At 51.2% G+C, this 16,336-nt stretch overlaps 1 protein-coding gene across 3 annotated transcripts in view; it reads left to right on the top strand.

The window, feature by feature from the left end:
- The window catches only part of STX8 (syntaxin 8), a 107,307-nt gene extending 93,185 nt beyond the window's left edge, over positions 1 to 14,122 (top strand). For all 3 annotated transcript variants that reach the window (XR_010466947.1, XM_065034407.1, XM_065034406.1), the window contains one exon: positions 13,026 to 14,122. Coding sequence is in view for 2 of the 3 variants with exons in the window: in XM_065034407.1 (XP_064890479.1) it covers positions 13,026 to 13,093 (68 nt within the window). In the remaining variant the exon portion in view is untranslated. The remainder of the gene's footprint in view (positions 1 to 13,025) is intronic.
- Positions 14,123 to 16,336: the final 2,214 nt, after the last annotated feature.

Raw genomic sequence — 16,336 nt, 5'->3', positions numbered from 1 at the left:
TCTGGGATTCTGTTGCACTAGAACCTGCTGTGGCCCCTTTCCACCTGATGGTTTTATGATTAATGACTCCAGTTGTCTTCTCTGCAGAGTCACAAGAGCAGATCTTGCCATTGGAGTACTAGATTCAACCAGATCAAATCCATGGAGTGAGTCGAACAAAAGTAAGCGCAGTTTTCTTCTGCAGCCCCTCCTGTTGGAGACCCGCTGCAGGTGGGGACAGGCTCGGTGACGTGTGATGGATGTGTCCCACTAAGAGAGGCTGATGCTGAGCAAAGCCAGTTGCAGACTGTATCCTGCTGGAGCAGAGAGCTCACGGTCCTGTGTCCACCCCTGCATGGATCTAGGAATAACTTTAAGGAGCTGAAAAAGGGCAATGTTCTCTAACGGGAGAATATGATGCAGATGGAGTGCAGTGGGCAGGTGATGAGACTATCCAGCCACACATGTGATCAAAAATTAGTTTGCCAACAAAGTTCGGTTTGCTTCCCTCCGAGACTTCAAAAATAGAAACTAAGCATCTCCCACCTTTATTAGGCTTGTGTTTGTGTGGGAGCTCCAGCTTGTGGTGCCTCAGACCATGGGGTGTCAGCCTGTGGCACCTGAGCTATGTGGAGTGACCTGAGGGCAATTGCTGTGACAGTCATGATGTCACCGGTGGATTTGTTCCGTGAGGTCACATTTCCCAGCAGACTCCCTTAATGTGGAAAGAAATCACTGTGCCAGGGCTGGCACCGCTGGCTTGGCTTGGGAGCCACTGGTCACCTTGTCCAGCCCAACCTCCTCAGGGACAGATGGACCCTCAGGAATCCCTCCCCAGCACCCACCCAGCCTGCTTGGGCCTTCTGGCTCCTGACTCCATCAGTCGTGGCCCTTCTGGCTCCTGATTCCATGAAGACTTTGATGTTGGAGGCTGAGGAAGGCCGGTTGCATCCTGCACTTAGCTGGCCTTAGTTCTTGAAGGCGATTGCACAACTGCTTTTACTGGAGAAGCTCCTCAACTCAGCCAAGAACATTAATGATACAGTTGTGGTTTATGTGGCAGCCTCCTTGTTGTGTACCTGAAATTACCCCTCTGAGCTATTCTCCAAGGCCTGTGGCGGAGGGAGAGAGACATAATGAACAAAGCAGTTGGGAGACAGTTCAGACTTCTAAGTCAATATAGAATGGAAAAACAACAGGAGTATTAGATGTGTGTAACCGGTTCAGACGTAGTTTGTAATTCATCTTCATCTGTGGCTTTTAAAATCAGCAACAGCCAGAGTATCCCAGATTTGAAACGCCTGTTTTTTCAGATGTAATGGATGTGTAGGCAATTTTTTCCGGACGTCACCCCACCGAGCATCGTCCTCCAGGTGGGTTAATGTCCAGTGCAGTGGCTGGGGCGGCGCGCCCGGCGCGGCTCTGACCTGCCTTACAGGGTCAGCCCGGCAGCTCCACTTTGAAAGCTGCCAGTCACTTAATTCCTGCCTGGTTTGTACCCATTTTTAATTTTTAAAAAGAAGAAAATAAACTCCACCATGCTTCTTTTCGAGCTGTTTTTTCTCATACCGAAGTCTGTGTAAGGATGATTTATGAAGTTAGCAGGGGCTACACTGGAAAAGCAAGATCTATTATGAAGTGGATTGAGCAGCCCATACTGAAATGTTTATTGTCGTCTTCAAAATAGAATACATCAGGGTTGATGGTGCCTGTCCAGGAAAGAGAGAGAGTGGAGTGGGGCTGGTGGGGTATTTTTAGTATTCCAATAAAAGACAAGGCTTTTAAAGGAAATCACTTATTGCCATTTTGCAATCAAGAATGCAGGAGTGTTCCAGGGGCTGCAAGAAATATGCTTCAAGAATGTCGGAGCCATAAGGAACTAATCATTAAATATTCTCTCGTTTCCACCCCCGTTTCTTGCTCTGAGGAAGCCGTTTAGAAGCTTTGCAATTTGTATGTAAATCTCAACCCTCCTGACCACGCGGTCAAGTATCCAAAGGGCCGAGGAGCCAGCGTCCCATTTTCAAACGTCGTTACAATTCCTGTGCAAGCAAGGCACTTTTTAAAATAGAAGACACATGGAGCAGACTTCAAGAACACTTAATCTGACCTTAAATGACATGGTATGAACGCTATATGATTTTTTTTCTGCTATATCTTTTTGTCCTTGATCAGTGTCTTGCCAGTGAAGCTCCTCTTGCTCAGACAGACCAGTAAAACTGTGGGTTTGTTACCGCAGCTTATTCCACTCGTTTGACTGAGCCGTGATTATTTTTATTTCTTTTTCCTTTTTTCACATGTAACTTTAGCAGTTGTTGACGCTATAAACATTTTGGAAGCGTTCTGGCACTGTGTTACATCCATCTAACCGAGAGTGAGTAATCCCAGCATTTGTGCGAGTGAAAAACAAAGGAAGAGGCAAAAGATTATACTTTCTCAAGTGATTTAAGAGCCTAATGGGACAATTTAGTGAAGCGTCTAAGCAGAGCTGGTGGTTACCTGCTCCCGCTCCCCATGTTCCCGTCTTCGTCCTTGTCCCGGCGCTGGTGTCCTGGTGAGGCGGTTCAGGGAGCGATAATGGCAGAGGACTGACCCCACCAAACACAAAAGCGGGGCACGGGGCCGGTGGCAGATGGACGCGGGCAGATGTCCCCGTCTGCGCCAGGCCAGCAGAGCCCTCCTTTCATTTTATTATTATTTTTCCTTTTTCCCCCCATTTGTTTTTACTGGAGAAAGTAGTGGAGGAACAACAGTCCCCTGCTGGGATCATCTGTCGTGTCTTCTGCCTTTTCCCTGCTTGCTGCAGGTAGCGGCTCCGGGTGAGCTGCTGCCCGGCAGATTATTGTTTGAGGAAGGCCAGTCGGGGTTTGCCAGCTGGGCTGCAGCTCCGGTGTCCCCCGAGAGGGGCTGGTGGGGGCAGCTGGGCTGGAGAAGGTGGGTGGATGTGGGGGTGTGAGGAGCAACACAGCCACCAGGGCTGGGGTTGAACTCGCCACGGGCACAGGTCGGTGTCTCTCCTTGCAGCGTCTGGCTGGTCAATCTCCAACCCTTCTAATGCAATGAGAAGTTGACAGCAGCTGAACATGAGCCAGCGTGTGCCCAGGTGGCCAAGAGGCCACCAGCATCCTGGCTGGTACCAGCACTGTGTGGCCAGCAGGTCCAGGGCAGTGACCGTCCCTGTGCTGGGACCTGGGGAGGCCAAACCACGAATCCTGGGGCAGTTCTGGGCCCCTCACGCCAAGCAAGGCCTTGAGGTGCTGGAGCGAGTGGAGAGAAGGGAACGGAGCTGGTGAGGGGCTGGAGCACAAGTGTGATGGAGCGGCTGAGGGACCTGGGGGGTTCAGCTGGAGAACAGGAGCTGAGGGGAGACCTTCTGATCTCTGAACTGCCTGAAAGGAGCTTGGAGCCAGGGGGGTCGGGCTCTGCTCCCCAGGAACAAGCGCCAGGAGCAGAGGAAACGGCCTCAAGTTGCGCCAGGGGAGGTTGAGGTTGGATCTGGGGAACAATTTCTTCCCCAAAGGGCTGTGGGGCATTGGAACAGGCTGCCCAGGGCAGTGCTGGAGTCACCAGCCCTGGAGGGTTGGACAGACGGAGATGAGGTTCTCAGGACATGGGGCAGTGCCAGGGGTGGGTTATGGTTGGACTCCATGATCTCCATGTTTTTTTTCCAACTAAAATGAGCTGATGATTGTATGGTAAGTAACCTTTGGATTTTCTTAGGTCGTTGTGTCTTGCAAGGAAAGCTCCACCTGGCTCTGCTCACACCTTTGACTGTTCTCCCCACCGCAGTTCATGTTGTCCATGCCAAATGCTGCTTCTGTTCCTCATTGCTCGTCCCCCTCAGCAGCACAGTGACAATGACTTCTGGTAAGCTTAGAGACAGGGATGTCCAGTTAAACCTGTGTTTTCTCACCCTTTCCTCCTGATTTTTGCTGAGTTTATGCCAGAACAAATGGGTTCAGGTGACACCTCCGTCTTGGTGGGGCTCATTGGGATGAACCTCATCTGCAAACAGGGATTTGTAGAGCCTCTGTGATCCTTGTTGGGCTTGTTTTGTTTCCTCTCTTGTGGAAAACCTTCTGTGCACATTTTGGTTTTGAAACTTTCACAAGTCCCGTTCCAAGTTGTAACACAGTTGTTCAGAAATGCAGCACATCGCTCGGCTGATCTTGTTTCTCTGTGCCGCTTATGTAAGGGAAGGGATGCTAGAGAGTTTGGAGAAGGGAAAATTGGAAAGCGTTCGTGCTTATTTAATTCTTAAAAAGAAAAAAAAAAAAGGGAAGAAAAATAAGCCACATGCAACAAAATCCAGTAACCATGTCTGCCCATGACCTTTGGGGTGGAAATAGCTTGATAATAGCAGCGTGGGGACAGGCAAGGAAAGTCTGTGAGGTCACTCGGGAGGAACAAAAGGAAAAAACAGGAGAATGTTTTCGGTTGCTGGGAGCTGGTCCCTGCAGAACAGGACCTGTGCAGAATGGGACCCGTGCAGAATGGGACCCGTGCAGAATGGGACCTGTGCAGAATGGGACCTGTGCAGAACAGGACCCGTGCAGAATGAGACCTGTGCAGAATGGGACCTGTGCAGAACAGGACCCGTGCAGAATGAGACCTGTGCAGAACGGGCATCGGGCAGAGGTTACAGAGCTCACCAGGTCTGAGCCAAACGAAAAGAGACGGGATGTGGGAAAACCCAAAAACATGACTCTGGGGAGACATGTGCTCTGAAACGGTCGCCTTGGGCTGCACAGTCCTGCAGGAATTTACCCCAAAAGACAGGTTGTGCTCTGGAGGGAATTTCTATCAGCCTGCCTTTACATTGGTGACTAACTTGGAAAGAAATTGCTGCAGAGTTAATATTACTCATTAAATACATCTGATCTTTTGTTCAGTGTAGTAGTGAGTACGAAGGGTCCAGTTAATTCTGTGGGTTTTGGGTGGGCGATAACTTGGGTAAGATGTTGTCTCGTGCAACTGCTCTTTGTGCAGTGATGAGTCCAGTAAATGATTGTATTCTCAAGTATTTCTGAGAAAGGTATTATTTAGGTCTGTGCATAAATGCTATAAAGCTCTTTGGTTCCGTGATTCTGCCTCAGCGGTACATCCAGCCATTGCTCCTCGGCTGTCCCTGCGAACTACCTGCTGCTATTTAAAGCAGAGACTAATTTAGCTCCAAGTGTTCCCTTTCCCGCAGACTCCTCCGAAAGTTAAAGCTCGTGACAGTTCAGCTCTTGCTGACTTGTCTTCAGATCCAAGCAAATGTCTTGTCTGTCTCTGAGCTTCACTTCTGGTGGCTCAGAAGGTAAAATATATTTATATTTCTTAATTTCCTTAGGAAACCCTCCTGTCTTTTAACTGCCCTTCTAGTCCGGTTCTCAGGTCAACGCAGAAGGTTAATGAATTGTGTAGATTTAAGAGATGTACAATCAGATTGATATTTATGAGGCATCTTAAACCGTTGGGTCTAAACCTTCCGAGCGCTGCCCAAGGTCGGACGTTGCCTCCCATGGACCTGCTGAGCTTCGGAGATGCCGGAGCCTGCGACCAAATCCGTCGGAGCTGCTCTGCGACTGTTGCGGTTCACGTGCCGTCGGGTTTGTACAGTATATATTGCTTTTTGAAAGAATACGGGATTTCTGTGCAGTTGTGCTTGGAAGTAGTTCAATATACTATCTGGCGTGCGTTTGTAATTTGAAAAATAGATTAAAAAAGAAGCAAATTGAAGTATAACAATAATGGATTAGGAGAAACACTTATCTCACTTCCTCCCATTCAGCCGGGCTGTGCGTGCGATTTGGGACCCCAGCGCTCGGGATTATTCGATCACTGAAGCAATAAGAGTTTTGGATGTAAACTCACTCCATGCTGCTTCTGGGACCGAATCCGACATTTGTTTTCCAGCAGCGGTGGTTTCGATCGTGCTGTTATTTGGCCGCACCGCGTTTGCCGGCAGGTCCCGCTGTCAGTGCCGCGCGGTGTCTCCTTGCCCTGGTGACGGGTTCGTGTTCGCATTGACAAAACCTCCTCGGTGTGCCCAGAGGGGAGCGCGGCTCCAACCACGGGACAAAAACCCACAAAACCACAATTTTTATGGTGTTAAATAATGTCGACTGAGGAGTTAATGTGTATAAACAAAGCCTATAGCTTTGACTCAGATAGCTGGTTTCTTCAGGTTGACTTGGTGTTGCATGAATAGCTCCAAATGTGGAATAACTCATAAAGTAACAGTTTTTTCATCTTACATAGGCATGACCTAGGTTTCTCTTTCTTCCAAATAAGGAATTAATAAAGCAATAGTTGTTGTTTCCAAAGAGCTCAGCTTTTTTGAGAACTGTCTTTTTTTTGTTCTCCTCCAGACCCAATGAACCACATGGGCGTTTGGAGCCTTTAATAACCGCTCGCAGAGCCTGCTCTTGATTTCTGTGAGAACTGCCAATGATTCTGGTGTCAGAGTTGAGAGGTACGGCTGTAGTGTTGAATTTCTCGAGTCAGACCGGTTGCAAAGGAAGGTCAAAAGCAATAAGGCCCGGGTTCCTCTGGGCAGGCGGATAATGTGCGATCGCAGCGTTTTACCCAGACCTATCGCCCAAGGAAAGGTTTGGCTGTCACAAAACTAATAAAGAACAAGTCCCCGGAGAGATGGTTTCAATGATGCAGGTGTAGGAATCGGGGAGTGTATTTACATACAGGCCAGCTTAATAGTGTGGGATTTATGCTAAAGTGGTTCTTAATGCAATACAAATTGAGTACCCCGTCTCGCTCGACACGAGGAAAATGTTAGAAGGAAAGATATATATATATTTTTTTATAGCTTTTTGGGGAGAAAGTGTTCGGCTTTTTTTGGGGAATGTAAAGGACAGCAAGATGCATTTCTTGGTTTTCTGCTGCTCTGAAAACCAGGAGTTTTAGCAGATTTGGGCAGGGTTTCTGCCATGTATCCAGCCACACGGACTTGAAATTAACTTACTGAAAAGGCAGATAAAATTTGCATGGTTTTCTTCTTTTATTTAGACCGTGACGTTAACAAGACGTCCCTGAAGAGAGCAGCTGTGCCTCCGCAGCCCCGCGTTGAAACTCCCATCTTCTCCCTGCTTCTCTCCTGCCCTGTAAAGCAGCTATTATGTGTTTATAAGTTAGTGCTCCGTGTCACTCATAAAAGAAGTCTGATTCATAAACTTCTGGATAGGCAGTTCTGTGGGAATATAACTTCCTTGGCATAAAACAAGGCACTTTCTCCAGATAATGTAATGCTGTACCAGGCTCTTTAAAGTCATAGCATGCTATTTATTATTATTTTATCACCTATAAAAGACACCAAAGCTGAACCTTCATCATTATTGAGAATGACACTATAACCGAATCAGCAGAAAAGGTGGGAAGACCACAAGCACAGCTCCCGTTCCCAGAAATAGTCACCAAGACGGCGCTGGGGATGCTCAGGGCTTGTCGTGGCCACTGTCCCCGTGTCCCCTCCCTGTGGACAGCGCAGGGGGTGTCACACACAGGGATGTCGCGTGTTTTGGGTGGGGTTTGCGAGCTATAATTCTAAAGTTCTTGAAGCAGGCTTGGATGTAACCGTTCAGGTTTTGGGGTGCGGGCAGGCACGGGGCAGTGCCAGGGCTGGGTTATGGTTGGACTCGATGATCCTGAGGGTCTTTTCCAAGCAGAATGATTCCATGACCAAACCAGCGTCCCCTCGGACCCTGGGACACGTCTCGCCGGTTTATACAAAGGAAACCAGGATGCTGTTCGGAGCGGGGATGCCAAGGAGGAGAGCGCAGCTGCCTGTGCAGGGGCTGCCCCGCGCGAAGCTGCGACACAGACACCCCGTGGGAACCTGCGCGCTCTAATTGATAACACATTGAGTCTCAATGGCCAGCGCTGCATGGCCACGCAGTGATTTTAATAGTAAATCAATAGTCTGATAGAAGCAGACCAGAAATCTTTTGACACTTATTCAAGAGGGACTTGTCAAAACACCGTGTATTTATGAGCAAGTTCCTGCCTGCCTGTTCAAAGGCATTTGAACCCCTGCCAGATCCTAAACACGCTCAGATTCCCAGGAGTTATATTCAGCACAATAAGTGGATATTTCACAGTAAATATTGCTGTGTCAGAGCTGGCGTGAGCACCCAGTTGACAAGCAACGATCTGCCGCTTTGTGTGAGTGCCGCGAGGGCACGTCTGTCCATCCGTGGTGGGGCCGGGGAGCAGGAATTTCACTGGGCTCCAGCTGTCCTTAGCATTAGGAATTAAAAATGCTTTAAAGAAAACTGCAGATCTCTGGGTCTCAGCTGCCTCCGTCTGAACAGCCAGCAGAAGGAACTGGAGAGTCGGGATGATTAATCACAAGCACAAAAGCCGGGTGCTGGCTGGCAGTAGGTACCGCTCTTCTCCGAGGAAACCAATTCAGCAGCGTTATTTGTGATTCGTAACAGTTATTTAAAGCAAATAGGCTTATTTAGTACATGGCATCCTGCGCTTGCATGAAGTTACAAACTAGAAATGTTAATTATTTTCTCTCTTCTCGCAGTTTTGCAGCCTGTCCAGGATTTCATCAGCGACATGGAGGCTGTAACGTGCTGTAGCGTGGGCTCCGTACCGGGAGGAGAGGGATGTCCTGGAACAGGGGGATGCTCAGGAGCAGGGGGATGCTCAGGAGCAGGGGGATGCTGAAGAGCAGGGGGAAGCTGAGGAGCAGGGGGATGCTTGGGAGCAGGGGGATGCTCGGGAACAGGGGGATGCTCAGGAGCAGGGAGATGCTGACGAGCACGGGGATGCTCAGGAGCAGGGGGATGCTGAGGAGCAGGAGGATGTCCTGGAGCACAGGGATGCTCTTGAGCACAGGGATGCTCAGAAGCAGGGGGATGCTCAGAAGCAGGGGGATGCTCAGGAGCAGGGGGATGCTGACAAGCATGGGGATGCTCAGGAGCAGGAGGATGTCCTGGAGCAGGGGGATGCTGAGGAGCACAGGGATGCTCAGGAGCACAGGGATGCTCGGGAGCACAGGGATGCTCAGGAGCAGGGGGATGTCATGGAGCAGGGGGATGCTCTGGAGCACAGGGATGCTCAGGAGCAGGAGGATGCTGAGGAGCAGGGGGATGCTCAGGAGCACAGGGATGCTGAGGAGCACAGGGATGCTGAGGAGCAGGGGGATGCTCAGGAGCATGGGGATGCTCGGGAGCACAGGGATGCTCAGGAGCAGGGTGATGTCATGGGGCAGGGGGATGTCCTGGAGCAGGGGGATGCTCTTGAGAGCAGGGATGTGCCGTGTCCCACGTTTGCGCAGTGCTGCAGTCTGGGGTCTCTGTGATGGGAAAACAGCAAAGCTTGGGCTGACGAGAGGGAAACAAAGTGATTTATTTGACTGGTCATCTGCATGACTGGTGTTTGTGGCTGCCCAGGACAGCTGGCAGTGCAGGAGGGAGCGTGGGCTTTAAGTGAGGTCTCACCCTGTTTCCCCAAAAATAAGACAGGGTCTTATATTAATTTTTGCTCCAAAAGACACGTTAGGGCTTATTTCCAGGGGACGTCTTATTTTTCCATGAACAACAATTTACATTTATTCTTGAAGAAAAAAATCAACATTTATTCAAATATAATGTCATCACACTGTGGAACATCATCATAACTCTCCAAACCCTGAATTCCATTGTGAATTTCTTGTGCCTCTATTTCCTTAAGAACCACTGGCCCCAATTTCTCCTGTCCAGCACTATTGCTTTATTAAACCAGCCCCTCTTGTCCACGTCTGCTGCTCGTGGCACATCGGCAGCACAGCTGGCAGTTCTCCGTCAGGTCTCTGCTCTGCTCGGTGAAGGGTCTGTCTGTCTGTCCTGCTGCATTCTATTGCCAATTAATTTTACTTTTTTACACGTATAGCTGCCTGGATACTATTTAAACTGACTTTTTAATGAACTGTTACTAGGGCTTATTTCTGGAGTAGGGCTTATATTTTGAGCATCCTGAAAAATCACGTTAGGGCTTATTTTTGAGGTAGCTCTTATTTTTGGGGAAACAGGGTATTTCTAGTGAGAATTTACACCCTGGAGTTGCCCGGTCCCGGCCGGGCAGGCTGGTTACTGTCTGGCTGAAAAGGTGCAAGGGAATGAGAGTCCTCAGCCGTTATCCGCTGCGTTTACACAGAGCGTGTGGTGCAAACTGGGGTGAAGAATCATCTCGGAGACGCCCAGCCCACAGGAGGTGTTTGCATGTCCATGTGGACTCCAGCCGGGAAGTTGTGCAGGAGCGAATGGGACACGGTGGGAGGGGTGTCCATGGTGAACCCCAAACCAGTGACCCCCCAGCTGGCAATAGGTTTGGGACTTGGAGAAGGGCTGAGATGGGGACAGCGTGGACCCCAGGTCCTCTGGTCTCACAGCTGGAAGGCAGGTGAGACGGACTGAAGAGCCACCTGGAGATAATTACTTATATTTGTAACCATTTCTTTCTGTCTTGTGTCTCAAAATTTGATCTTTTTTTTGATTCGAAATGGCTTCGCTAGGTTTGGAGTATTGAGCCCCCAGCTGCCCAGGGACCAGGGGGTCAGGATGGCGTGACAGCAGAGAAACAGCTGATGTGACACTGGGGACAGAACCCGGCACAGCACCCCGAGTGCCGGGACCCCCGTCCTGCCGCACGTCGAGCCCCAAAACCCGGCTGAGAAGTGGCCCCGGGGCGGGCTGGAACAGCACTGGCTTCAACAGCATCGCACTTTCTCCAACCTGCCTTAATTAACTGCTCTGTAATTGCACATAGATTGCTGCCTTCCCTTCCCGCCTTTCCCCGGACGTACATTTCCAATTTGCATTCCTGTCACTGTTTTCTTTTGCGCAGGAATCTTGTATTTTTTCTTCTCTGGTTGCTGTTTACTTTGTTAGTGGCTTTGATTCCCGCACTTTTCTTTGAGCAGCTCTTGGTGAGGGGAATATTTATATTGCACAGGACTTGGGGAATAAAAAAAGGCAAAGCAGGCAGGGAATCCAGAGCGCGTAATTGCTGTCAGATCCCATCCGCGGTTTCTGTTAGGAAAGCATGTTGTACTGCGCGAGACACCCAAGTTTAAAAGCTTCACGTCCTTCAAATCTGCTATTCTGTAGTACAGGGGGGAGCGGAAAATGTGCGTCACATCTGGTCTCTATCATGCAAGAGGAGCTTTGAAACCTGCGTGCTATTGCCAGGCGATGCCACTGTTCTGTTTGTGGGTATGGGATCAGATAAGCGGGTGACGCGGCGGGTTGCTGATGGGACACGCGCCATCGGCACCGCGCTCCACCGCTGCTCCTGGAAACGGGAAAGCGGCTCCAGGTTTTTAATACCTGTCTCTTTCCAGGAATAAAACGGAGTTAATTCCGTTTTGCCGTCCCGCTCTTGCTGCCCTGAGCGTCCTCTGAAGTTTCCTGCTTGCTCTGCTCTTGCCCATTAGCGATACTTTATTAGTCCCCACCTTCCCCTCTTCATGCCGGGTAATAATTCTGGTTTTATGTGCAGCTTTTCTTGCGAGTTGTCAAAGAATAATTACGCCCCATTAACTCCACTTTGTATCATTACTAATTCACACCTAGAGAGTATTTTCCAAGCAACTGATCTCGGTTGTCTCTTAATTGCTGAAGTCCATAAACTCGGTCACACTGAAACTGTGCTAAGGATTTGCACTCTCTAAAATTTACCCTCCAGTGCAAAATGTAACAGAGAATCTGAATGTGGCAGCTTTATCAGATCTTATTTCTTCCCGATTTAAGCAAATTTAGGAAGGTTGTTTGCGTCTGGCTCTGTTGAAGACCACGCGATGTACGTTCTGTGCCGCTGGCTCTCTGTGCAGGGAAAGGCTGGAATCAGCAGCATCGCCCCAGCTCCCTTCAGATCACAAATGGTTTAAACTGCGCTTAACAGAGAAGAAAATACTGTTGGTGGCAACTCTTACTTCCCTGGAAAAAAATCCTGGCGCCCTGGCAGAGAAACAGTTTCTGCACAGAAAACATGACACTATTTACAAAAAGCAACGTCTAATATCCTTTTCCAGCTTGGAAAGAGGAGTTTATTTTAATACATCCTTTTTTAATTGCCATGAGCTGGACTTGTAAATATTGTAAATGGTTGAGTAATAGTCATCTGCGAGCAGACCGAGCGGAGGGGCGTTTTTCCGCCCTGGCAGCCCTGGCGCGTTCCCGCAGCTCTGGCCGGGCGGCGGAGCCGATCCTGAACCAAAGGGCTCCTGATAAAAGGTGCTCGGAGGCGGGGACGTGTGTGCGGATCCGCGGGGGATCACGGGGGTCAGCGGAACATTTCCTGCTCCCAGCCAGAGCAGAGCGGGGGGAGAGCTCTCCCCAGAAAGGGGAAGCCGAGTGATCCCCGGCCGCCTGGCCGTGGTGCTGTCCGTTAGTCGAGAGAGGAAACCTGCTCGCCGGGCTTCTGGATCAGTCGTCAGTGCGATCCGTAACATGTTTTTTTAACGCCATCCTCCTGCAGAGAGCGAAAAAAATGGTCATAAAGTTCTGTAAGATTGTGTTAGTCAAGAACTTCTGTGCATCCGCGGCTCGGGGCAGCGCGGAGCCGTGTTAGGCAGAGCTCTGTTAGACTCTCCTAATGCCGGTTGATCTTCGTTTTCCCAAGCTAGGCACATACCCGAAGGCCCTGCTTTTGCTCTGCAAATAGTTTTGTCTGAGAGCAGGAATGGTTTGTATTGGAAACAATTTCCTGATGCAATTTGGATTTCCTTCGGAATAATCCCTTGCCCCAGTGGGATGGTACGGGGGGATTCTAGAACAGCTTAACTGGCCTTGCCATGAGTTAAACATATCCCTTAATCTGCGCAAGGCAGATGTTTAAGTAGGAAGATGGCCTGCAGGCACTGTTACAAAAAGTCAGTTTGAAGGGTCAGGAAGAGCAAGAACTGCTCTACAAGGCCGGGTCTGAGTCCGGGTCACGGGCGTGCGGGATCTGCCGGGCGGGAAATGAGGAGCAGCAGGACCGCGAGGGAGAATTTCATTGCAAAAGACCAGTTCTTGGAGAAGGCAGCAACCTTAACGGCGTTTCGTCTCTTCCAGGAATGCTGGTGGTGATCGTGCTGCTGCTCATTGCCATCGCCGTGGTCGCTGTCTGGCCGACACATTAACGTGGATCCGGGAGCTGCTGCCCCACAGCTGATTGCGGGAACTCCAGAGACCGACTTTGTGCAAAGGCCTTCTGTGTTTTAAATAAACTCGACAACATGAGAACGAAGCTGTGTCTGACAGACGTCCGTCCTTCCTGCGGTGCGCAGCCGGAGAGCACGGCGCCATCCGAAGGGTTCCAGCTTGCCGAGGACGCTGTCCCGCCTTCCCGTGGCGCTGGAGCCGCGGCTGCCCCTGCAGCGGGCGCTCGTCTCAATGGGCCCGCGGGGCCGCCTGCCCGTCCACACCGCTCACCCCCAGCGGTCGCTGTCCCAAGGGCTTAACATACTAACATAAAGGTAAAGGTGCGGTTTGGGAGCACAGCGGTGGCACTCCTCTGCTTTCTGATGCCTTCCTTCAAAAGGAAAACTCTTGCTTTTTTATCAAGGAATAACTGTTTTTTGGGAATGACAGCATCGGGCTGCTCGCAGAGCCCTGCGGGGCGCGGGACCCGTGGGCTGCACGGGAGCGCTGGGAGCGGCTCGGGGCCCGGCCCCTGGGGAGGGTTCTCGGTGTCACAGATCACAGCAGAACCGTGAGCAGGTCTGGGGTGTCTGAGCGGGGACCCCAGCGCATGGGACCCTGCGCTCCCCACGTCCCCCCACGGTGCTCCCCACGTCCTCCTACGTGCTCCCCACATCCCCCCACGGTGCTCCCCATGTCCTCCTACGTGCTCCCCACATCCCCCCATGTGCTCTCCATGTCCCCCATGTGCCCCCCACATCCCCCCATATGCCCCCTGTGTCCCCCCATGTGCTCTGCCATTAACCTGCTAATCTCAGCCATCGGGGTCTGTTTCTTTCTTTCATAACTTTTCACATGCTGTTAAAGCTGAGAGGAAGGATTACCTGTTCAAAAACTAATGAAAAAGAAGTACTGAATGTTTGCTTCTGGCCAAGAAAATCATTATTTTGTTATATGTGCCAGTTTGATTTCAGAACTGATAGAGCGAGCAATAAATATTGAATAAAAGCCAATCCATTTACATACAACTTATCTGCCTGGGTTTTTATTGTTTCCTACCCTCTCGTGTTCCACTCAGACGATTCTCCAGCGCTTCTATTTCCTGAGAGGCGATTTGGAGCAGGAAAAAAGCGATTCCTGCCAGATTCATGTGTGTCATGACACCCATTTCCTGACGGACCCGCGCCCAGCGGCTCCTCCCCAGCCGGTGCCGTATCTGCTTTCACCGCTCTCGGGGGCTCCGGCGCGTTCCTGCTCTGCCCGCCCAGCGCTGGGGTTTGCCCAAGGTGGGAAGTCCAGGCTTAAGCTTCGCGCTGGGGAACTAGACGTTCATACCATGTTCTGCCGGTGGAGGACAGACAGCGATGCCCGTGGCCGGGATGCAGCCGAGTCTTCCACACGTCTCCACGTGCTTCACTGGGGAAAATCCTTGAAGTCTTCAAAAGTCCAGCCCAGGTTCTGCCTGTTTGCTTTTCCTTGGAGTGCTGCTTCACCCTGCAGCCTTCAAAGGAGGGGAAAAAATACCCCGAAGTTTTATGTTCTCTCAGTTTTCAAGCAGACACAACAGGTTTTTGATTAGTTTATTGCTTGATCTCGGATTAGCAGCAGAGTTTTAAGCAAGGCTGCTCCAGCGGGGAACAAATCACGGGCGGCAATGGGGACGCGTTGGGAACTCGGTTGTGCGACGGGGCCGGCGCCGGGTCCTGCGCGGGGCTGTTCTCCCGCCCTGCGCTGGGGTCTCAGCCCAGCCCGGCCCAGGGGCCTTCGGCACAGCACGAGAATAACCGGCCGTTTGTTGAGATGAGACTACAGGCTTGGCTTTCTCATTAAAACCGTCGTTTATGGAGGGAAATAGGGCTTTGTTTGAATTCCCAGGATGCGCAGTTCATCGCGATCAGTGTGTGGTGGTGACTTTGTTCTGATAGAGGCTTTAAAAAGATGTTTTCTGTCCTGTTGGGTCCTTAAACACATTTTTCTGTCAGTGCCTGGGAAAGGTGGGAACACGAGGCTTCGCTCTGCTGAAATGTCAAACAAAGGGGTTCTCAGACGTGCCCTTTAGGTAACATTTAATGTGTTGTGTGGGTGAGTGGTTTTATTAAAAAAGAGGTGGATTTGGCAGCGTTGTGGAAAGCTTTTCTGTGCCAGCCCCACCAAGAGAAAAGGAACGTTCAAATATCAGAGCCGGGGGTTGTTGACTGAGCAAGGGGGTTGGGGAACCCGGCTCAGGGGGTCCGGGTGGTTTTGGGGAGCCCAGCTCAGGGGGTCCAGGCGGTTTTGGGGAGCCTGTCTCAGCAGGTCCAGGTGGTTTTGGGAGCCCAGCTGAGGGGGTCCAGGTGGTTTTGGGGAGCCCGGCTCGTGGGGTCCAGGGGGTTTCACCACGCTGTCGCCTGCCCAGTGCAGGGTGAAGGATGCTCAAGGTGCCCATCGAGTCTGTGCCATGGGGCTGTGGGGTCATGTACCTGTGGTGGCTTCTCCAAGGGGAGGTTTTCCCATCGCCCTCCTGCCCACCTGGAGGGATGTCCCAGGCTTTGCCTTCCTCACGTTTCCTTTATTTCTCTCTCAGATGACATGCTCAGGAGTTTGCCTGTTTCCAGTTGTTACTTCATCAAAAGTACAAGTGCTGGAGGAGGATCTGGTGGATGAACCATCCCTGGAGACATCCCAGGCCAGGCTGGACGGGGCTCTGAGCACCCTGAGCTGCTGAAGATGTCCCTGCTCATGGCAGGGGGGGCACTGGGGGGCTGGGAAGGGCCCTTCAACCCAAACCATCCTGTGGTTCCGTGATTCGATGTGTTAGAGGCACTGTGCCCACTGCCCTGGGTAAGTCCTGAGCTCCCACGTGAGGCCAGAGGTGGTCTGGGCAGGCAGCTGGTGTGTCACACTCGCTGGCTGGGAGGTGGAGCTGTGCGCGCTGCTGTCCCGGCTCAGAGCAAACGCTCCGGGTCCGGCCCGTGGTGGGAAGCGGCTCTTTCCCCTCTTTCCAGAGCCACCGTGTCATCGTCAGGCAACCGGCTGCCTGCCAGGAGAACTGGGAAACCCATTTGCTTCTCTGCGGAGCCGCAGGCGACAGCCCCGGAGCAGAGGTGGTGGCACTTCTGACCCATTTGTCTCCGCAATAAAGATCTGAGATTTCTGACCCCTGAGGTGTTTTCAAACTCATAAATTACCGGCGATGCTCAGGGCGCGGGTCGGGCGCGCTGACCCCTCAGCAGTTTGTGAGACCTTTTGCTGTATTTTTCTCT

This window comes from Columba livia, chromosome 18, assembly GCF_036013475.1.
Source record: "Columba livia isolate bColLiv1 breed racing homer chromosome 18, bColLiv1.pat.W.v2, whole genome shotgun sequence".
Lineage (NCBI taxonomy): Eukaryota > Metazoa > Chordata > Aves > Columbiformes > Columbidae > Columba > Columba livia.
This window is presented reverse-complemented; position numbering and strand designations above follow the sequence as displayed.